At 44.6% G+C, this 23,539-nt stretch overlaps 1 protein-coding gene across 4 annotated transcripts; it reads left to right on the forward strand.

Moving 5' to 3' along the window:
• Positions 1–1,829: 1,829 nt before the first annotated feature.
• Positions 1,830–23,532, forward strand: SCARB2 (scavenger receptor class B member 2). Of its 4 annotated transcripts, none has more exons than XM_068403106.1 (14): positions 1,830–1,903; positions 3,146–3,268; positions 9,115–9,272; positions 12,903–13,050; positions 14,391–14,579; positions 15,269–15,360; positions 15,641–15,760; positions 16,639–16,817; positions 17,618–17,736; positions 19,278–19,351; positions 20,025–20,076; positions 20,736–20,894; positions 21,035–21,105; positions 22,454–23,532. In XM_068403106.1, the coding sequence occupies exons 1-13, from the start codon at positions 1,847–1,849 to the stop codon at positions 21,062–21,064; spliced, it is 1,500 nt and encodes a 499-aa protein (XP_068259207.1). In that variant the 5' UTR covers positions 1,830–1,846; the 3' UTR covers positions 21,065–21,105; positions 22,454–23,532. The 4 variants fall into 4 exon arrangements, with proteins under 4 accessions (XP_068259207.1, XP_068259208.1, XP_068259206.1 ...); XM_068403107.1 differs by having other exon boundaries at positions 21,035–21,102; XM_068403105.1 differs by lacking the exon at positions 21,035–21,105.
• The last annotated feature ends 7 nt before the right edge of the window (positions 23,533–23,539 follow it).

A 23,539-nucleotide genomic window follows, 5' to 3' on the forward strand; every position in this document is an offset into this window, starting at 1 on the left:
AGCACCACAAGTACATAGATGAAAGAAGACTGCAAACATCATGGAGCAGAAGATGAGTGGACAAGTCGACCAAAATTTTAGGTAAGAGAGAAACTGGTACAGTATTTATTAAGTAAAACACTCTTCTAGTTACAATTGCACTCTCACTGTTGAGATGAAACTACACTTGGTTCTGGAAAGGCTGTTTCATGTCTCTGTATGCCTTCGGGTCACAGCTCCTAAAGGAAGCAGTGCAAGATTTGGATCCAGTTAGACCTGGTGTGAACAGGTCTGTCAGCAGTGACAGATGATTGTAGCACCGAAGTGGGAAGTAAGGACAAGCATGATTGCTATCTTGGGTGGCAAAGACCAAAGAGATCCATGAAGTGACATGGATGCACACAAAGAGACAATGAAAAGTATCCTACCCCTCCTATCTGCTGTTTCTACCCCTCTGCTGTCACCAACATACAACATTCACTACAGAAAGGTCTAATAGTTACTAAATCACAGGAGCAGGATTAAGGATTTCTGGAATCTGTTCTGATTTGGCTGATACTGTGCTGTATGATTTCCTAATTCCTTCCTTGACAAGCCTTTTCCTTCCTTACGTAGACCCCAAGGAGCCAAGTAACTGGTGTTACACAAAGTGAAGAAACCACGCTGGCCACCTCAATAAGTAAGGACTTTTAATATTTCTTAAAGATCTTCCTTACTTATCAAGCAATTGTCAGGGAGGCCCCAGCATGGGAGCTGGCACCTGGTATGTTTTATAGAGTAGGGTTTGCCTATTATTTTCACCTTATTTATGGTGTTAGTGCAAGGTGCCCACCGCAGCTGGGATCCCAGTTGTCATGGGTTCTGTACAACAACAGAAAAAAAAACCTGCTCCAAGAGTTTACAATGGAGATAAGACAAGGGTGTAGCACATGAGCAGAGTAACTGTCATGAGCTTCTGTAAATACTGTCATTTTACGTGGCAGAGATTCTTGGGAATCGCAAATTAAATAGTAAAAAGTGCAAGTGGGGAGAGGGAAGATTAATGGAAGGGGGTAAGAAAGGAAAAAGACTGAGGAGATGAAGACTTCTTTGGGTAAGCACGTTTCCCTGCTGTCCTGAATGTGGGCCTTATCTGCCTTTTCTCCATGTAATATCACTGAGATTTTGCAATGGGAAGACACACCTCTGCTTGTTTGGGAGTTGTAATCATGATACAGTGTTGTGCTTTGAGCCAGCAGGGCACCCACTGCATTCCCATGCTGCACTTCAGAGGTGGAGCCACTCTTCACGGGAATGTTCTAAATATGGCATTGCTAGGAAGCACTTTCTTGATCTCTAAAGGTAAAATAATTTGTCAAAAAAGAAAATAATTCACTCTGGGAATCTAGAAAACCTGTATGGAGAAACGATGGGGTTCTGTGCATCCCGTGGGTAGATTTTTTTGAAAAAACAAAACACTGAATGAAGCAAAACCAAAATCATTTCTTGATCTATAAATATTCATGCCAGGGTTCAGCTACAAGAATTTCCATGGTCCCATGGGCTGCAGGAATCCTTTATCCGTTGCTGTAGCAAACCAAATTTAGCCTTTGAAAAAAAAAATCCTATCTCCCATTTAAGATATCTCAGATTGCTGGAATCCCTTAAATATTCCTGCCTTTGTTTTGATTTTCCAGGGTTTCAGTGCTCATATAAAACAGCGTGTTCTTTAACATCATTAATAAAAAATGCCTCATGGCTGTGAGAGGTAGTTATGATAAAAATGGCTTTACATAACTAGAGAATTGCTGTCTATTTGTGGTCTTCTGTATTTATCTCTGATTTAGAGACAAGGGACCTGGTCAGCTTCTTCCTTCCAAGGGAGTGCATGCGTGGGGGTATCCTCACTAAGAGCAGAAGTCACAGAGCAGTTAAATTACTTCAGGTGAGACGAGAAGGAAGTCTCCCTTCCACCGCTTCAGTAGCCGTGGAAAATATGTTTAATGTGCTGCAGGAGGAGGCATCTGCTTATAAAATTTGTCCCCACCAAAGGTCAATATTTTACGGTGTAAGGGAAGGTTTATGGTTTCAGAGAGGGAATTCCCATGGAAGATTTTTTCCAGGGGGAGAATTCTATTGCTGTAGTTAAATTAGCCTTCAAAATGATTCTAATTATTTACTTTGTTGCTTGATTTTTGGAGGGATGATGATGAAACAGAGCTAAGAACACCATTTTGGAGTGGGAATCTAAATGAAAACAAGCTGCCAGAACAATCCTTTTTATTTTGCTGCATGTGTGGAACCACAAAAATTCTAGTTTTCCAAACAAATGTGCCTCATAACCTTTCATAAGGGAAAAAAAAGGCACGTAGTAACATAACACTGTTACTGCAATGACAATTACAGGAAGTAGTAGTTGTAAAGGAAAATGCTTCAGTCCATCTTCGCAGGAAATGCACCTGATGGAAGGGAGATTCGCTTAGGGAAGGCGTTGTTTGGATCAGGCAGATGATGGCAAGCTGCCAGCCTCATGGTTTGGAAGGGCAAGAGGAGAAGGAACTGACTCATGACTTTGGAAGCGCTGGTGCTGCTGGCAGGTTGGTTATGGTTCCGGGACAGGAGCCCTGTGTGGCAGGGGCTTCCCTTCCTTTGTGCAATATGAAGGCCGTGATGGAAAGCAATTAGCACCACATCCAGGGCTGGGAAGGCCCCTCTTGAAGGTGTCATTCCGTCCTGCTAGCAGTGATTATGGTGGAAGGTGGAGCCATAGTGCCTTTTGAAGCAGAAACAGGTACATCAGTTTGTTTCTTAGGAGCGGCTTAACTGTGTTGGACATTAGGAAGAATTTCTTTTCAGAAAGGATTATTAGACACTGGAAGGGGCTGTCCAGGGAGGTGGTGGAGTCACCATCTCTGGAGGGGTTTAAGAAAAGCCTGGACATGGCACTTAGTGCCATGGTCTAGTTGCCATGGTGGTGTCAGGGCAATGGTTGGACTCGGTGATCCCAGAGGGCTCTTCCAACCTGGTTGATTCGGTGATTCTGTGTTAGAGGAAACTGAACTGTATAGAACTATGGTAGAACCCGATCCCTGTGGGGCTTAATTCAGTGCAGGGGCAGTTCGTGTTCCCTGCAAGTGTTTCCCTCATCATCTTGCTGAAGAATAGCTGCTTTCTGCTTGTTTTCCAGAAAAACATCTCTGCATCGAGAGACACACTACGCAGCAGACAGGAAGATTTCGTTCGCACCAGCATCTCCTCTCGCAAGCAGGAGCCAAACCGACTCACTGCGGGAGCCGTTTTCCCTCTCCCGGTAAGCAGGGCACGGCCATTCCGGTGCGTGGGGCCGGGGCCTGCCAGAGCTGGGTCATAAACCCTACCCTGGCAGAGCTGCGCTCCGCCCGGCCGCGGAGAAGCGGCTCCCGGGGCGGGCGGCTCGGCGGCGGCTCCTCCCGGCCCGGCGGCAGGCGGGGCACGGCGGCCGCCCGCCCCCTGCGCCCGGCCCGGAGCCTGGCGGCGGCGGCGGTGGCGGTGGCTGTGTCCCTGCTCGGCAGCAGCCATGAAGTCGCTGTGCCTCGTCACCGTGGGGGTCCTGGCCATGACGCTGCTCATCGCCAGCGTCTCCTTGCTGGTGGCACACGTCTTCCAGACAGTGGTGGACCTGCAGGTGAAGCAGGTGAGAGCACGGCTCGATCCCCACCCCAATCCCTCCTCACTGGTTTATTCCTTCTCAAAATAACCCTGGGAGGAGAGGGAGGGGGCTGGCGGGGGGTATTTTCTGGCTCCCTCCTTGCACCAGCTGTGGTTGGGTGAGGGCAGGAGCATCCCTGGGCAGTGAAGCCCCCCTGCCCTGCACCACCCGGCTAGGCTGGGACTCGGGATGGAGCTCAGGCTGTGCTGGGCCTGGGCTGGATAAACATCGAGTAAATATGAGTAAAAATCAGTTCTCTTGAGGCAGCTTTAGTGGCTGTGGGGCAGCAGCTGTAGTTAGGAGCCCCCTCCAGAGCAGCAACATGTGAGGTGAGCAGGGAGCACCTAAAGCACCCCTCCTGTTTTGTCATCCCTGTCATAGATTTCTTGCAGGTTCCATACAGCAGCGTGTTCTGCTGCTCCATTTACGGCTGCCTCTGGAGCACGGCCAGAGGTGCTGTGGGCTGAAACACATGGTAGTTTCCCAGGCTGGGTGGTGACAGCGAGGCGTTTCACCCTGTTGTTAAAGGCTGCTTCTAGCACCCCTCAGGGACACCCATCCTAGCGTTGTTACGAATGCAGAACCCTTCGCTGTTGGTGCTCTGCCAAAGCTTTTGTTCCTCTCTCATACTGGCTCTTTGCATCTATCCAGTGGGCCACTGAGAAGGGTGAACTGCATTAGCGTTAGTAACTCCCCACACTTAGGCAATGAGCAGTGTTTCTCTTGTTGTTTCCCTTAAAATATCTGTGAAGCATGTAAATGAATAATTATTTATCTACCTAGTCTGAGGAATACCATCTCCTCTGTTATTCTGACAGAGGAACCAAGAGTGCTAACAAATGAAGTGATTTGACCAGTGCTTTGTCTAACTGGTGACCAAAGTCTGCTGATCCCCCGTGATGTTCTAACCCACGTACTGTTCTTTTCTTTGGGGTGTTGACAGGGAGCATTTCCTAACATCCTAACACTGTCTTAACTTCAATCAGTTTGGTTTAGCGAGTGAAATTTTAGGGTGGCAGCTAGCTGAAAGCACGTTGTGAGTCTAAACTTCAGGGGACAGCCAAAATAAAAGGCTACCATAGGGTAAGCTGTCATGCAACCTGCCAGCACGTCAGCTGCTCGTCCAGCTCCTGCTGCAGTGTTTGTTCTCAGGTATGTGCCTCTGCCGTGCTGGAGCAGCATGGGTGATGGATGGTTTATCCTGAAGTCATTTGATCGTCAGCCCGTACCTTTTCTAAGCTGTCTGAAAGCCCGGTGTGAAGTGATATGTTAATGTATGCAAAGTTGTATGCAAACCAAGCCAAATCAGTACAGCGTTGCCTAGGCATGTGCAGTTCCATCTCCCAGATCTCAGGTCTCTTTGGAAAGGAGTCTTGTCATCCTCTGCCTCACAGCAGAAGTTCTGGTTTCAAGTCTGTTTTATGCTCTTATCAAAAGAGCAGTAGGGTAAAAAAAATGGCTTGGTGGGAGAGCGTAGGGCTGTCAGGAATTAGGTGTGATCCTCCTTACACGCATTATCTCTTAGCTACATGCTCCTTCCCGTTAATGGTTGATTATGTAAGTTGGTATTCACTCAGCAGGGCTCTCTCAGGCAGGATAAAGTTCCCAGAGCTCGGTCTTTTCCTGCTTACTGCTCTTCGGCTCGTTCTGGCGTGCATCTGGATTGCACATCCTAAGGCAGCCGGCTCCCTGCGCTAGCCACTGGCTCCCTGCTGGCTCTCTCCAGGAGCCACACACACACAGACTGCAGAAGTAAGCTCTCAGCCCCAAAGCAGCGTGCTCCCACTCACTCTGCTGATTGGTCTGCTTTCCACACGTGCTTTATCCCACGTGAGCTTTTTCTCATTTGTGTGTAGTCTAGAAAGTTGCTGTCTCTTGTGCAACCCTGTATGCAGCTTAGAAAATCTTGTGCAAACAGACAAATCTCGATTTGCCTTTGAAATGTGGCAAGGCTTGAGCTTTTCCAGCTCTCTGCAGTCCAGGGCATTGGACGTGAAATGTTATCTCTGTGCTCTGGCCATTCCTAACCTCCTCAGCCTCTCTGTCACTGGAGGAGTTACAGAAGGAGAAAGAGGTTGCCCTTATGACAGGTAGTTTCATGTTCCTTTGAGGGCTTTCCAGCAGTCCTGAAACTGAGCTGACTGGCTCAACTTTTGTTGCCAGCCATCTCTAGAGCTGGATTATCTGGAGTGTTTAGGACCCAAAAGGTCAGGGAAGACATTTTGTCCCTTGATTTAGTTTATGTATTGATCTTTTGTTGTTGTTGCTGTTGTTTGATGTGAAATACTAGAGCCCTCAGCACAGTTTAGTGTGGAGGCTTAGATGAAGGACCAGTTGAGATGCTCCTTTTGAGCAGACTGTTCCCAAGGTGCAGGGTCAGAGAAGTCTGCTCATGTTGGTCTGAAAGCTTACCCTACCATTTGTCTTAAAAGTTGCAATTAAATTCCATCATAGATGAATGCATAAAACTATGTCTTGGAGTTAGACCATTTTGCAGTTCTAGGGAAAAAAAATGAAATCTTAATTTTCCATGTAGGCTTCAAAAATGTTCAGTACCATTTCCTACCCCCACTATCACTGCCAGTGATGTTACATTTGGGAGGGGAAGCTCGTTGCTCATTGCCTTTGAGTGAAGCGTGTTCAAGACAAGGAAACACCAAAGAATGAGACAGCTGCAAATTCAGGACTGGCATGGTAAAGGCAGTGGGAAGGATGCTTCGGTACACTTGAAATGAGTGTGGACTCCACTTGGAAAGGAGAACCCCTGCTGTGCTTCTGCGTGAAGGCAGGAGATTGTGTTGTCCACTGGTTTTAGGCTGTGATGTTGCAGTAGGTACATCCTTGCATCTCTCCGAGACAGGATCTCCGAGTCTGAGGCCTCTATAGGCTACTGCCTGCAGAACTAGTGTCTGACCTGAGGTTTCTGAATATTTTGTGTCTCTTCTTCTTGCATACAAATGTTACCAAGCGGAAAGGTCTGATTCTCTGGCCTTACACAGTACAGCAGCAATAACTACAGTGGAGCTGTATCTTTTATATCTTTTAGTTTGAAGAGCAGTCCTGTGATCTAATATCTCACAGCCTGCCTAACCTAGTAGTGAACACAAGCTCTGACAAAAAAAACAAGCAACACCAGTCACATAACATCAGATCTGCTCTGGTGTGGAGGACAATCAGCAGAGCTAAACCTGAATGCCATCAGCTGAGAGAATGGACATATGTTTTGCTTAAAAATCCGTGCTCATCTTTTTCTCTCGGGTCCAGGCTGTGTAGTGTCATGTGATAGATCCAAATATCCCTTGAAACATTTGGTGAAAAATAGAAGAGAGCTTACCTTATATTATTATTTGAGAGTTTCATGGGAGCCTGTCTGAATCCAGCTCAGAAGTTTGTGAATCTGTGTATGTACAGAGAGCGTGGTAGAAACCCATGCTACATTTAGCAACGCTACATCGAGTTGGGGAGCTTCTTGTTTTCGGTGTAGCTCAGGAGAGGGGGACGTGGCCTCCCTGCACATCATAAATGTGTTACCTCTGTCATAAAGGATAGACTGGAGCCTAAAACTGGAGTGAATATGACCAGGGTGCACTTGGTTTTTTTAAGCATTGCACATTTAAACTGAGTAGTAATCTCTCATGTTAGTTGCCTCGTGTGAGAGACATTTGAGCAATAGACAGGCCTCCTGAATAGGCTTAGTAGTTGTTGGGGAACAGTTCAGACTCCTGGATGTAAATGGTTAAGGTCAAGACAGGCAACAGTTACTCTGTTTATCAGTGTCAAGCTTATACTCATTGTATTTCATGCACATGAGAGGTGTGAGCTGTATAGAACTTAGCAAGGGAGCTAGTTCATCAGTAGTTCCCTACACTACCACCTCTGAGATAATTTACTTTGTGCCGTGGTTATTTGCATATCAAATGGTACATATGAGGTGCTGGTAGTTCCAAAGAAATGCACAAAGCTCCTGAAGCATGTCTAAAATATATTATTTTTTGTGGTGTGCACAGAATACGTGCTTTGAAATCCTCAGAGGGAAGCAGTCTGCGACTGTGAAGTGCTACCAGCCGCGCTGGCTTTCATTGCTATTCAGCAATACTGCTGCCGTTCCCAGCTCCTGCCAATAAGTTGTTCTTTGAAACAGTTTTCTCTTTATCTAGTCATTCAAAATTAAAATCTACGTTGAGAGAAAACAGCTCCTGAAGTGGGAAGGCCAAGAATGCGTCCTGAGGCGACTGTGGCTGATCAAGACCCCATAAACAATAACCAAGAAATGGCAGCTGTCCAGTCTGCCTTGCTTTTGAGCTTGCACTTACAATATTTGACTTGTTTTCTCAGAATAAAACGAGCAAGTGTTGATGAGACCTATTTAATTGCAAATTATCTCCCCCCTCCCTTCTTCCGCCTCCAGGTGATATGGTTTTCAAAAATACAGTTTTCTTTGTGCATATTCCTGAAAATTCCACTCTGCAAACCAAATTTCTATTTACTACCACAGTAGCAGTGTTATAACTCTATGAAAAGCCCTGATTGTGGTGGTGGTGGAGGTGATGCTTTTATAGTGGGGCTGAATTTTATCTAGAATGGAATGGTAATAAAATGAGGAGTGGAGACCTGTGTTGTATGTTTCTAATGGAGCTACGTACAGGTACGGTTGTGACTTTCCTTATAACGTGTATGTGCTGGTAGGTAATGGAATCACTAATTAATTACTTCAGTGCTTCTGTCATAAAATAATGATTTATAGCTTTTCTTTTGTAGGGCCACGTTTTATTGGTTACAAAATAGACTGACAGTCTATGGGTCCTCATTGCTGTAGGAAAGTAATTAAAGACAGAGGGTGAAGACTCTCTGCCTTATTCAGAGACCTCAGAAAGGCACAAATCCCAGGAAGAAATGTCTGTCACTTGCAGGTTTTCCTCACAGGCCACTGAAAAACAAAGTGTCATTGCTTTGGAGACAGAATCTCACAGCTGTACTGGAATCTGACATTCTTAGGCATAGAAATCATCAACACAAGGAACCTAAGCTGCTTTTTGGCCTTGTTACTCCTGAGAGGTCTCTCGTAGGACCTCTTGGCCTGTCACTGTTGAGTTGCACTTTTATCTCTAATATTGGCATGTTTTGTGGTATCTGACACCGGGGTAGGTTTGTGCTGACACAGGATTGCTGTGTAATAGCTGATAAGTCTTCACTCTGAAAAACATCAGGCCGAAGTGTTTGTGGGAAGAAGTGGAACAACAAACCCGACAGACGTATGCCCCTGGCCTGTGGGCCATTGTAGCATGTGTCTGATCTTGTTGATATTTAGTGAGATGCTTCAAAGTAAAACATACCTATAAACATTTGTAGAATTGGGGTCTCGAATCCTATTGCCTGTGTTTGTTCCGAGGGCGTAGAATTCCTCTCTTTCCTACAACTATCATACAGCATCTGTCATTAACAGCTAATCTCTCTTTCTCTTTTTTCAGGGAACAGTATTGAAAAACGGCACGGAAACCTTTGAAGCCTGGGAGGATCCTCCTCCACCCGTCTACATGCAGTTCTACTTTTTTAATGTGACAAATCCTTTAGAAGTGCTTCAAGGCGATACTCCTCTTGTAGAGGAAATAGGGCCGTACACCTACAGGTAGGACCATTTCGCTGTTTGCTCATCTCACTAAACCTGTTGTGTATGAGGAAGCCAAAAAGTGTGATCCAGAACGCTTGGGATCCCATTCTAGGAGAAAACCTAGCTGTTAATGTGTGAGTAAAAGTTTATTCAAGGGAGTACGGTCATACACCACCCAGACAGCACAACTAGACTGACACTTGGGAACCTGCAATCAGTTGCAGATTAAGTCAGTGACTTCTGTCAGATTTTGGGCAAGATTTTGCTTGTGTGCTGCTGTTCCTCAGTTGCTGAACACAGAGGGAGTTGTTTGCATTCTGGCCTGCTGTCTTATGAGAGAAAAAACAGTGGTTGGGTGATGTTTGAGAGTCTGGGGAGAGGAGTGTTGCATAAAAGCGTGATTCATCTGTTCACTCAGAAGTTGCACAATTCACATCAGTAAAAATGTGGCCAGAAAGACAGTTAGAGAGTGGTACTACAGGGAGCTTCCTCAGCCAACCCTCACTGTAAAACCTATGTAGATTCAGATATATCTACCATTTTTACAGACAGCCAGACTTACTAAGGCCACGTGCAGTGTTGGAGCTTATCCAGCCTCTTGAACTCTCCTTCTCTATGGTATGGTTACACACTGAACAGTCTGAGTCTGCTGCACGTGGAGAGATTTTAAAGTCACCTTACAAATGAGTTTTCCTTTAGAGCTTCATTCTGCTCTGCTACATGCAGCAATATAAATCAAGAGCAGTCCCGTGGCAGGAAGCATTACGGTCTTTGAAGTCATGGAGGTATGAAAACCACAGCAAAAAGGTTGATTTCTCATTGTCAGTCTCACTTCTGGTTACACACACTCATTCAGACCGGGCAGTGGCTCAGTGCCAGGAGTTGTCTTTACCTAAACTGCAAAATTATCAGTATCTGGTTATTAGTGTTTGAAAAAAATACTATAGAATAAAAGGGAGAGCCTTTGTGGTAGCCTTGGTCCCTGCAGTATGTCCTGCCTTTCTGCTTCGTTCCTCCCACACCTCAGCTTTGCTTCACCCTCTGCCATCAGTCTTTTCCCCTGTCTCCTCTGCATTTCACTACTGTCTGTTTAGCCTTGGCAAATCACATGTGGTACTTGGCAAAATACCTTGTATTAGATAAATCAGCAGAGCTGGAGAAAAGATACATAAGCTTTCAAGTTCCCAAGCTTTTCTTCAGGTCTCTGCAGTGTAATGCTGATAATTAGTCAGCAGTGCATTCTCTCTGCCAGGAAGATAAATAGGGCCAGCTCTAGGTGTAGTAGAGCTACACGAAACCACATAGGCCCATGCTTTTCTGCACCATGGTACTCAGTCCCTTTTCCTGGCTTCTTTTTTCCCTTTCCTGGCTTCTTTTTTCCCTTTCCTTGGCTCCGAGTGTCTTCTGGGTGTCACACACAGCCTGGTTTGTGAAGCTGCACCTTCTCCATGGCAGAGTTGGGTGGCATGGATGGGGCTGGTGCTGGGGTTGGCTGGGTTGGTCTGTGCCCGAGGGGAGGCCCAGCCTGAGCTGCTGGTTTGTGGCTTGCTGGGAGAGCCTTCCCCTGGCTGCGGGTTGGGCAATGCAGACGCTCCCCGAGTTGTTTACTGTGGTGCGAGGGAGGGAGGGAGCCTGCGCGTTCAGTTGCTTCTGGCTCGTTGGGTTCGCCTGGTTTTTGACATGTCTGAACAGGATTTGATTGTGCTGTGCTCTGCCTGGTAGAAGAAAGAGGAAAGTTAGGAAGTGGAGTGCTCTTTTCCAGCAGGTTCTGTACTCCTTGCCTAGCTGTCACTGCTGACTGTGTCAGACTGTCAGCAGTGGGTGGGGGAAGAGAGGAGGCGTGTGGGAGGAGAGGGAGAAGGGAGGGAGGTTGCATACTCGAGCCAGAGAATAAATACCAAATTTGTCTCACAGGCTCCAAGTAGCAAAGCATTAAAGACTTGTTTAGGTTTGTGGCAGAACACCTAAAATGCCCTAACATGGAGTGCGTGGCTCAGCGTTTTTATAAAACAGGGTATTGGGGAGAAAGGCTGGAAGTGAACTGGCCCAGACAAGCAGAGGGAAAAAACCTAATGAGTGACAGAGAGGAGGTGGGATGGCTACACAGAATCTCCTGCTGCATGTTTTTCCTGCAATTCGTAGTTTTGACAAACATAAATTGTAAATCCAGCTAGTGCAGAGGCAGACTGTAACAAAAACCTAGTAGTGTTGGTGTTTTTAAATGCTGGAAGTTGAATTTGCAGCATATAAATTAATTAATTATAAAGTACAAGCTGCTTATCTGCCCAAGCCTGCTGAGCCCCAAAGAAAACTTGGAACTTTGTCTGGTCCTGCACACATTTACAGCTTTTTCTTTAACATCTGAGATCCTCCTACTCGTATCCCTCATCAGGGAGTATTATTTTCCTCTCTGGCCCTAGAGTTGGAGAGGCTTCTCAGGTTAACTCTGGCCTATTTTAGGAAGGGCACTTCACAACTGTCTGTTCCATCCCCTCAGCTGAAGCCTTAGGGCATAAGATAGATTGCTGTACAAGAGACTCTCGCCAAATCAAGCTGGAAGTGAATGAATGAATGAAAAACATCATAGCACAGGGTCTTGCAGAGCAGCTCACCTTCACATCTTGGCACTTAAAATTTACACAGGAAGCAAAGCAATCTAAAAGTCAACAAACTCTTGGGGGAACGTAGACTGATGAAATACTGTGCATTTCACTTCATGTGTACGTTGAAAGGATCATGCTGCGAGCAGACAACCTGCCATTTCCCTTTTTGGGTTTGCTGAAGACACATGTATAGCTCATTTTGAGCATGAGCCAGCCAGTTCTGCAGAATTTTGTTTAATCTTTGTAAAATGGTAGTGGCAACTGACTGCATTATTGTTATGACATGTGTTTCAGGGTAATTAAGACCTGACTCCCACATCAGGCCAGCAGGTAGCATTTCATGTTTCTTGCCAATTGCACTTGTTTGTCAGCAGTCCTGAGTTTTATGCTGCTTGTCTGAGTGCTTAGTAAGAGAAGCAACCTCCCAGGCCACGAGTAGTTCGTGGCAAAAATTCAGTTGAATTTCTGTCGTGTCCAGGTTTCCTGTCTGAGTATTAAAGAAGAGCTAAAATGAGGCTTGTTATGTGGTCTTGTCACATATAGGCCCAGAAGACCTAGTGCAAGGTACTTTGAAGCCAGCAGAAAGATTCTGGTAGGTTCTTAGGTCAGGTTAATGAGACTTACATGAAGCCTACATCTTCTTCTGCCTGGGAGTGAATTTTACCTGCAGCAAAGAGGCAAAAGTTTCATTTTCAAATTGTACTTCAAGGGCAGTCCCATATATAGTGCCTCTAAATCCTTCTGTACTGTCTGAAATTGTTCTCTTTCCTTGGAGGTTTTTAAAAACGAGGCAAAAATACAAAGTGCAATTAACATGTGGGGTGGCATTTTTGGAAGCACCCTGTGAGGTCCAATTCAGCTTACACTGACATAAAGGGGAGTTCTGTTTCTGACAGCAGCAGTAGCAAAAATGAATCTACTCCTAATGAACTGAAAAACCCACCCTTTATGTGCTTAAAGTGGTAGAATAGCCGTATGTTAATTGCAATTAATGTTATGTGTACTTGTTTAACTTGATTAGAGATCGAACTCTCTTGTTTTTCAGGGAATACAGGCCAAGAGTAGACGTTCAGTTTTTGGACAACGGTACCAAAGTATCTGCTCTGAATCCAAAGACGTATGTACTTGAACGTCAGAAGTCAGTTGGAGACCCTCAAGTGGACCTGATTAGAACAGTTAATATTCCTGCAGTGGTGAGTTCTCTTTTATTTCTGCTTGGAAATCATCCTAAGACACTTTTTATAACTAGCTTGTTGCTTCATACTGTCTCTCCCTTTGTGGTAGATAATTGTGGTTGAAGAATGAGAGAGGCAGCTTATGTCCACAGCAGATAGTGCATTCAGTTTTGGTTTGGACTGTTGTGGGTTGTTTTATGATGTTCCTCCCTCGCCATACGCCTCTGTAGTGTTAGTGCCTCACTCTGGGGCTGAGAGCTGGCACACGCTTCAGAGATGAGCAGAAATCAGGCTTGTTGGGTTCCTATGAGTAAGTAAAACTGGGGAATTAGTGATGTCAAATGCACAGGAGGAACTCTGACTTTTAAATGAGAAAGTTTGGAGTGCTTTGAAAAAAAAATAATAGCAGAGTTTCAGATATAGCTGAATGAAGAGGTGCTCTCAGAATCAAACTGAAGTTAAAACGTGCACCCCCAGACTGTGTTAGGTGCAAGTGCTCTGCAAAGAAAGTCTCAGTTGGGTGATCAGAGGCAGACCATTATTTTTGGTCTCATACAGGGACAGTGTGAGAACAAGCAGATCTAAAGCTGTCACACCTTCCAAAGGAAATTAGACTGTACTAAAAGACTCGTTGGTTGTGCAACTAAGCCTTTACACCCCATACTAGTTTAATTGACTTCAGTTACAGGGTACATTCATTTCTACTCTTCCCTCAGCGTTTCCAAAAATGTCTTGTCTGATTTTATGAACGAGTACATAAATAGTAGTAGATAGGGCTCAGCTTACTAAAAGTTGCCAACAATACAGTCACTGTATTTACAATTCCTCCCAGGCATTTGAGTGGTGCTAAGTATCGTGTCTTGTTCAGATTTGTGACTGGGATGTACTGTAACTAGAAGAACTACAGGTTCGTTCACCTAAGGAAATAAATTTTTCTATTTTTTGCATTTTGGAAAAATGGTTGTCTTTTAAAAATGGCTTTTAAAAATGTAAACCGTGACTTCCGAGGGGTGAAACTCAAAGCTCGTCTTCAGCTATAATGTACTTGTGACATTCAGGCTGTTCAGAAAGTGGTTTTCCACATTTCACTTAAAATCCATTCTGAAGACTATGGCAGTTAATGTATGGAAGGGAGCTGGTTGTGTGCCAGTGCCAGGCTGAACGGGAATCCGCAAAGGCACATCCCTGTGGGAGGAAAGCTGAAGAACCTGTTAGCCAGCACATTGCTTGCTGTGAGTGGAAACTGAAAATGCAGTTGAAACGTGTAGTGCTGAAATGTGTCTGTGTTTGTGTGCAGCTGGAAGTACTTATTCTGCAATAAATCTGACCATTGCTCCCTTATTCCACTCCCCTGGCAGACTGCGATGGAGTGGACCAGGTCAACCTCTCTTCAGTTTGCCACAGAGGTGCTGCTGCTTCTGTACCAAGAATCCCTGTTTACAGTTCACACCGTTCACGAATTGCTGTGGGGCTACAAAGACAGGCTCCTGTCAACCATTCATCTTCTGCGTCCTGAGATCGATCCAGTGTTTGGTCTCTTTAATAAGGTAACTGGTGTGCAAGACTTTCTGGTGCTTTAGATGGGGAATGATGTCATTGCTACAGAGTTTGGACTGTCATCACCAGCCAGTTGAGAAGGATGTGCTGGGACTGAGACCAGGAGGTAGGCTGCAGGGATAGCAAAAGGATGTTCCCTCTTCAGTTTGGCTCTGGTAGCAGAGCTGTGCGTGTTTTATCTGACTTGCCTGTGCTCACTTGAATGAAGTGGGCTTTGTGGGGCCGGTTGTGCAAACTACTAGAAAAATTTCCTGACCAATTTCCTTAGCAATTGATTAAAATTGCATGTTATTTCTGTGCTGGAGCCATTATTGGCTTCCACGGTGTTTCTGGTTGCACATCATTTTGGGCTGTGGGAACTCCTTGTTTCTTGGAGATCATCTGCAGTGCTCAGGTTATTTTCTGTGGGTTTATTTCTTTGTTAAGGGTTGTTTTTTGAGTCGCAAATTTCAAAGGAGAGAAAAAGACTAATGTTACATTTCCTTCACTTGGGAGGTGTAAGAATCCAGCCCAGTCACTTCCACCTTGAATGAATTGCACTTACTTCAGGGGGAGTCTGTCACGCCTAGGGCAGATTTGAAGTGATGTCAGCTTAAACTCCTGCCACCCCGTTGTAGTTTAGCAGCCACGTGCTACAGAATGAGTGGAGTGATTTAAAAATTCATGTATCTGTTTGCAGATGAATGGAACCGATGATGGAGAATATGTTTTCCTAAGTGGGGAAAGGAACTACCTTAACTTTTCAAGGATTGTGGAATGGAACGGAAAAGAGTAAGTTTTTCATTGTGGTGTGGCCTCTGTCAACATCTGCCCCTTGTCACAGTTTTGGATGAGCATAAGCAGTGTTTACCAACAGAAGAGCCCTTTTATTCTGATGGTGGCAGAAGCTTTTAGCAGCTGTAGCTTCAGACCAGCCCCCCAGGATGTTGGTATGTGTCATGTAACTATGAAAGGCAGACAGCCCCGGCCCTGAGAGAGCAGCCTGCTGTGAAGACTCATCGCCTGACTGCCACTCAAAGATCTTTTACTCTCTTTGCTTCCTTTTCTTCAGGTCATTGACCTGGTGGACAACAGAGACATGCAACATGATCAATGGAACAGATGGGACATCCTTTCACCCACTGATTAGCAAAGACGAGAACGTTTATATCTTTTCTTCTGATTTCTGCAGGTAAGGAGAAGAAAATGTCACTCAGACTTTAAAGCGGAGCATTCACGTCCATTCCTCTTGAGATTTCATGTTAGGCTGGGGTTTTTCCTCCCGTGATTTTATTTAACAGTATAAGTGTTCTGCATTTATTCGTGGTATGAAGGGTGAGAGAATAACCCCAATCTGCATCAAGTTAAGGATGTGCTATTTCAAAATAAAGTGAAAATTTGGAAGATGAGTAGAAATACTGCCTGCTCTCCCCTAGTAATGAGGGGAATGGAAGGATTTATATGAACCTTGCCCAAAGTTTCCTTCCTCCAAAATCTTCCTCTGTGCCCTGCTTTTTAAGAGAACCCTTCAGAGATTCATGACTTGGCATAATGCTGTTTGAAATACAACAAGATGCAGAAAATCTTAGTGTTTCCTTCCTTGTGCTCCACCTTGTCTCCTCCCTTGCCCATTTCCCTGTCTGTGAAGAACAAAACCGATCTGAAATTCTCTATATAAATTGATACAGATGTGTTATGCTAAACTCAGGACTTGCCAAATTGTTCTGTCTTCCACGACTGTGTTCCTTTCCTCGTCCCTCTCGGTAGCATGTACCAGCACTGTCTCACACAACACCCAATAGCAACATGGGGACCAGAGTGACACCCTGACATGCTGAAGGCAGGCATCAGTGTCCCTGCAGCAGCACAGCTGGCACAGGACCATCTATTTCGTGCAGCAGCAGAATGATGAGATGTGTATTTGCTGGTGCAAAGCCTCTTAAATTGAATACAGAAGATCATTGGAATGGGCTTAAACCAAACCTCTAGCTTACTGTAAACTTAAGTTGATACAGGTGTCACTGTGTGCTCCAGACTAACAAATCCGGGTCTGGCTTTTCTTCCTTGCAGATCTCTTTACCTGGTGTACGACAGCTCAGGGACTGTTGCAGGCATCCCAGCCTACCGCTTCGTGCCCTCTGCCATGGTATTTGCCAACACAACGGTTAACCCAGACAATGCTGGGTTCTGTGTGCCGCCAGGAAACTGCCCTGGCACTGGCGTCCTCAACGTCAGCGTCTGCAAGCAAGGTATGTTGCATTCCAGGCAGTGGAAACACTGGAAGGACATCAGTGGGGAACATATTTCTATCAGAAATATAGGAGGACAGTTTGGTGAGGCCTGTAGGGTTATTTCACTGTGCTCAGTGAAATCAGCCACCAACAAGAGATCGTTTGGTTGTAAAATGCAGCAGTAATCTGAGGGGATGTTTGTGTCAGATGCTGTCTGCTCCAGCAATTATTTAAATCAAGGGATCAGAAGGAAGTACCAGGATCTGGACTGAACAGCTTGGGCGTTTATCCTCTGCTCTTATCCAGGTAGCTGTCACATCTGAGTAGCTGAATGAAAACAGTGCAAAAGACCAGCATGCAAGCTTGAGCCATGAAGGTGTGCTGATGCTGCACAAGGGAAGATTTTCTTATTCTGAAGACAGAGAGTCAGTGTGGTTGATTCTGTAGCTCCAGAATGGACTTTTCCTTTCACTGTAAATGGCACAGTGGGAAGAGTGTTCAGGTTGGGGAGGTTCAGGTTGGACATTAGGAAGAATTTCTTCTCAGAAAGGGTTATTAGCCATTGGAATGGGCTGCCCAGGGAGGTGGTGGAGTCACCATCTCTGGAGGTGTTTAAGAAAAGCCTGGACATGGCACTTAGTGCCATGGTCTAGTTGCCATGGTGGTGTCAGGGCAATGATTGGACTCGATGATCCCTGAGGTCTCTTCTAACCTGGTTGATTCTGTGATTCTATTCTGAGTTTCGAGGTCCTCAAAGACTTCCTCAAATCCTGCTTTGCCTTTTTTAGGTGGTGACTTTCTATGTTTTCACATTCCAGGTGCTCCAATATTCCTATCAGCTCCACATTTTTACCAAGCAGATCAAAAGTTTGTAGAGGACATACAGGGCATGCATCCAAAAAAGGAATATCATGAGACATTTCTGGACATCAATCCTGTAAGTGCAGCCTTTTTTAAAGGGTTCTAGAGGTGAATCCAAGCACACGGGTTTAGGTCACCTTCATGGATGGTGTGTATTGACCTCAGGGAAGCTGTACTACTTGATCTATTTGTATTTGCTTGTATAGAGCAAACTTTGCTGGATAGCAAGAATTAAAATACTTTTCCCATTGTGCCTGTGCCATTGGAGATGACCTCAGACTGGTAATGATGAGATGAAGTGGTTGAAATATTTCTTAGAAGCAGATGAGGCTACTTTTCCTGTTCACCCTGCCATCCCAGCCATTTGGGTATTATCTTGGCTGTGTTTTCCCCCAGTTGAAGAAGCTAGGTATGTGGAACAAGAAAGCAAATCAATATTTGAAGTGGCATTACACTTGTGGCTTAACCCCGGTGGGCAGCTAAGCACCACACAGCTGCTCACTCACTGCGCCCCGAGCAGGATGGAGGAGATCATCAGAAGGGTAAAAGTGATAAAACTCAGGTTGAGAGAAAGATGTTTTAATAAGTAAAAAAAGAAAAAGAAAGAGAAACAAAACCAAGAAAAACAAGTAATGCAAAAAAAATCCCAGTTGGTGATGGCTGTGTAAGCACTGTTCAGCCATAACTAAAACATCCATGTGTTATCAACGCTTTTTTCATCACAATTCCAAAACACAGCCTGATACCAGCTACTGTGAAGAAAATTAATTCCATCCCAGCTAAAACCAGTACAACACTTATCTCTACATCCACACGTACGAATGTAGGTCAAGGGAAGGAGCAAAATCATGACCTGCCTAGTTTACAGGAACAGAGTATTCTGACTCCTCAAGCTGTTATGTGTAGCTAAAGCAGGAGGAAATGGCATGGCTCCTCTCCAGAGGTCTAGTGTAGATGCTGCTTGGTATCTGGTTTGGTGCCAGGTTCTTCCTGTTACCCTGCTCCTACTTATCATAAAATGAGCTCTGCACCTCCCCACTCCCACCCACTCTCCACACTAAATTTTGCTGCTTGAGTGAGGAAAATATTGCTGTGCATCCAACTGCAGCTCTGTAGGGGTGGCATTACTGTGAGAAATGTTTCACCCTCATTATCTCTGTGGCCATACACTCCCACTGACTGGTCAGTATCTGGTTTTCCCCCTTTAGAAGGAAAGGTTTGTCTTGTGGCTGAGATTGCAGAGTCCCTGCAACAGTACTCAGAAACCAGCAGACACAGCTGTAGGTGGTGGCTTTTTCCAAAACTACAGCTGGATCTGGAAGAAAAGGGGATCTCTCTCTGTAGCCCAAGTGTAAGTTTACAGAGCACAGCACAATGGCACCCTTATCTCTGTTGCAGCCTCTTCACATCTCCTTAATTAAGAGGCAGACTGGAATGTAGGTGTATGAGTTCCAAGAGTATCTTGGTGAAGGAAAACAAATAATAACACTAAGCGGGTCTTGTCTTGCCTTGTGAAGTGCACACCAGTGTAAATGTTAGGTTGTATTCTCCCAGTTACTATTATTTCACATTTACTCCTTTTTTTTTTTTTTGACACTGATTTCTTTTATTCTCTAGCTGACAGGGCTTCTCCTGCGAGCAGCCAAGCGGATGCAAGTCAATGTTCATGTCAGAAAAATACCTGAATTTTTGTAAGTGTTCTCTGCTGCTGGGTGAATATCTCAGATCTGATTTGATATTCAAAATTAAATTCTTCCTACTCAGCTTCTGAGCTGATATTTATTGGCACAGCTTTGCTATATAAATATATATATATAAAAAACTAAAAAAGAAGTATTTTATCTGCCTGATCCTCTTGGGAAAGTCGGTGGTGTTTCTTTAGAACAGCAGCACCTTGTTTTCTGGTGCCCAAGACATGTTACATGAACACAACTCTTGAGTAAGCTGTTATTTAATGTGTGCCAAATGTTGGGAGTTTGCTGCTGCTCTGCACATGTTGCTTGGACAATAGTTTCTGTGTCTTACAAATATGAGTAACTTTCAACATCAGCTCAGCTTAGCATTCCTGCTGACTGCCACGAAGCTGTCATTCAGTCAGTTATTAATGAGTCTCTTAAGGATCCCTCTCTTTCTCTGCCCACCAAGTCCCAAAATATGCCATCGCTCCCAAACCAGAATTTATTATTCATCTTGGAGACTGTTCTATTCTGGTAGGGAGGTGAAAATTGACAATAAAAAGGAACAGCCCAGAGGTTTTTAGGGACAGTTTCCTCCTTCATTGTTCCATTATAATCTGTCTTCAAAACCCTCAGGTTGAAAGTTGCAAAACCATAATTTTTAATTGTGTTTTTTTTTTTTACACAGTGAAACAGGCAACATCCGAACACTAATTTTCCCAGTGATGTATATAAACGAGGTAAAGATTTTTGTTATTTCTTTGTAGCACTGTGGTATGTTTATGCCAGCAAAAATACTGTATTTAAGCTAATCAGAGAAGAAAATGCTGTTTTTCTTGTTGTTCTAGAACAGTGATAGGTAGGAAGCTGTTGCTGTTTCTTAACTAACATCCTCCTGCTACTTGTTGACCATAGCACTAAGTTCAGCCCTGCAAAACACTCTCAGTCAGACAGTCCTTTTAATTTCAAAGGTATTGGCCATGAGGAAAAGGGCTGCTCAGATGAGGAGGCGAAGAGTTCACAAGATCATATTTTTTTTCAGTAGTCTTTTGTGAATATTCCTGGGCTGTAGTTGGATCACTGAATTCGCTGGATTCAGGGAGGACTCCAGGGGACTAGTTTTGATGATGTCCACTATTATTCCAGGCCTATATTATTCCATTCCTAAACTGAGAGTTAAAAATCACTACTTTCTTTGGAAATGCAGAGTAGATGATCCCTCTGGCCACACAAGGAGAGCAAAGAATTCTCAGAGGGAAAGTATATCAAGAAGCAATGAAGCAGAGGTGGAGAGTTGTGGGAGGGTTGTTTCCCTACCCTTCACAAAAGTAAAGCAGTCTAATAGAAAGGAAGAACAGAAATCAATCTTCTTTTTCCTCTTCATGTCTCTCTGCTCCAGAGTGTTCTGATTGATGAAGCATCTGCCAGCAAACTCAAGCACGTCCTGCTGGAAGCCAGGGTTGTAACTGGAATCCCCTTTGTAATCATGGCTCTAGGGATTGTTTTTGGGATTGTTTTTGTTGTGCTTGTGTGCAGGTCCCGGGGAATCAGTCAAGAGGTAAGTAGCATTTGAATTGGGCCTTGCTTACTGTACATCTGCCTGCATTTGATTTTCTTTTCTTTGATTTTACCTGTTCAGTGTCTTTCTGCACACAAACATTTTTATATGTTGTTTTTTGTTTAAAATGACCTTTCTAGGGAAGGGAAGTTTTAATAGACTCAGAATAAATGCACCAAAACAAAGGAATGGAGCTAATATAAGAAACGTGGTAAGGCAGGTCATGTCTTCTGTGCCTAATTCCCTTGCCAACAGTAGTAAAATAAAAAAAATCAGCCTGTCTAGAGGACCCTGAAGGGTGAGATGCAAAAGTCCAGCATATTTGATGGACAGATTGAGTCAGCAACAATCTATCAGTGTTCTCAGTAGAAACAATTGTGTTGTGCCAGCTAATTATTTGTCAGAATCATAATGCAAATTTATGACCAAAGAACAGGTGAATTTTACAGACAACGCCACGCAGAAGTTTTATCCAGCCAGTACTAGTTTCTACATCTATTTATGAAAAGTTCTGTCGCAAAATGACATGCTGGCATTAAGGTTGCTAGTCACATTGGAAGCTGATGCCAAAATTTCACCCTAATAGGCAAAGCAGGTGGGTTCAGACGAGACAAACTCTGGATCCTTTGGTTACAGAAATAGACTGGGTACTCTAGTAGGCTGTTTTCTCCTTGTAGTTGCTGTGGTCTTAGTGTAGTCTGGCTTGTATGATGTCCCTAAGTACTTTCTAACAGTGTGAGAAAGCATGCTCACGTCTACCTCCAGGGCACCCAGCCACACCGTGGGTATGGTTTGTCTTAGTGGGTCCCACGACCATCACTTCTCCAGTGGGACTAGAGATGTGATGGTAGTGGCAGCAGTGGCGGCGCTTTGGTGGTGAGGTCTGCAGCCTCCTTTCCTCGAGCAGTGGCTTGGAGCAGCTGATCTTTGGCTCTCTTGGCTTCATTCTTTTCTCTCTGAGTAGAAGCAGCGTTTCATGAGCAGGTGCTCTCAGGACTGTACTTCAGGTTCCTTTACAAGGGCGACTGGTACTTCTTCCTTTGAGCTTTTGAGCTTGCCTGCGTTACTGGCAGGCTCAGCTAGAGAGAACTGTCGCATTGCCTGAGGCCCCTGTCCCAGGCCTTCCTGCCCCACCCTACATGTATAGCTCCATACCAGCTCTCCTAGATGTTCTTGAACACCACCCAGGGATTAAAATGCGAAGGGACACCTAAATTCCATGTTTTCTCTACATTGCTTGTGTTGCTTTCCCTGCAAACATAAGTCAGCTAGTTATAGCTGTGCTTGTGACCCTCCTCCCAGCAGGGTGGGTATGGCCTTCCCTTACCTGTGAGGTACAACAGCGAGCCCAAGGTCCCTGCCCAAGCTGCCATCCACCCTCTGGCTCTTTTTTAGTGCAGTGCTGGTTCTCTTACAGGAAACTGTACTTAGAAGTAGGAGCCAAGAGCTTTGTCCTTTCCTGCTGGGAGTCTCTGCAGTCCAGCTTCCCCACCGCGACAGCTCTCTGAAGTGCCACATTTAACTTTGCTGTGTTGTGACTTTTGTTTGTTTTCTTTCAGAGTACTGAAGATGAAAGGTCCCCACTCATCAGGACGTCTTAGTAGATTTTCTTTAACATATGAGCTTGGAGAATAAACTATTAGAGCTGACCTAATACCCACTACCACTACCCAGCATTGTCCACTGTGGAGAAACGATAGTGTCAAGTGTAACTTTTTGTGGTATAGAGATGGAAGAGAATCTGCACTGTTACCAAGGGAGGAGACTTTTCTTACCAGCTAAGTTACGACTTCAAAACAACATCTTAAAACTGCTTGAGATCCTGCTTTTTTCAGCCCTGCACTCTGTACCTGCACTGACAGCCATAGACGATCGTAACCACTGTATCAGCGAAGATAAAATGGCCTGATTCACTACAAGAACAACACGGGTAAAATTTGAAGATGGCCTTAGGAGTGTGGGCTGCGAAGAACCCTTCTAGAAACACAGCAGGCTCCTGTATCGCCCAGGAACAACGGACAATTGTGCTGCAGGCCTAGTATTGTCTTTTCTGTAAAGTGTTGCGCGCTGCTTATTACCAGTATGCACTGACTGTTTGTTATTAATGCCGTTGGTCCTTTCACAAACTGATTTGTACAACTAATGCAAAACACTGAGTGAAACTTGGGTTAAGCATCTGTGGTTACCAGGTAAAAAGAAGGCAATGATTTGAACTGCTTTTCCGTCCAGGCCTCTAACTGTCCTAACTCTGCACAGGATCCCATTGCATGCTAGCGATGCACTTAGCCTTAAAAGGTGTTTGGGTTTTTTCTTCAACTTAAAACATAACACATGTTCTTGATGGTGGAGGGCACAAAAATGGTGTTCTTTTTTCTCTGGTATTTGTGGCACAGTTACCAGCTGTGTGGTTTAATGTGAATGCAGACTTGGCAGATACTTTTACTGTTTAGGATAAAAGCACACCTCCGTATTAAGGTATGTTTAGGGCCTTGAGAAGTCATAACACTTTTTTTTTAATCACGAAAGTATTTTTTCTCCCATTAAAAGAATATTCTCATTGAGCAGTATTGCCATTAGATAGTGAAACGTATTTTAAAAATGTATTACTGTCTTCTAAATAGAAGCATTGGTTTTTGCATTGTTTT

The sequence above is a fragment of the Nyctibius grandis genome, chromosome 6 (genome assembly GCF_013368605.1).
Source record: "Nyctibius grandis isolate bNycGra1 chromosome 6, bNycGra1.pri, whole genome shotgun sequence".
NCBI classification, from domain to species: domain Eukaryota; kingdom Metazoa; phylum Chordata; class Aves; order Nyctibiiformes; family Nyctibiidae; genus Nyctibius; species Nyctibius grandis.

Coding starts and splice junctions, on each gene's coding strand:
- SCARB2 (XM_068403105.1), top strand. CDS start 1,847: ATGCGTGGGGGTATCCTCACTAAGAGCAGAAGTCACAGAGCAGTTAAA. Junction 13,051..14,390: donor CAGTTAATATTCCTGCAGTG/GTGAGTTCTCTT, acceptor CTCCCCTGGCAG/ACTGCGATGGAGTGGACCAG. Junction 15,761..16,638: donor TTTTCTTCTGATTTCTGCAG/GTAAGGAGAAGA, acceptor TCTTCCTTGCAG/ATCTCTTTACCTGGTGTACG.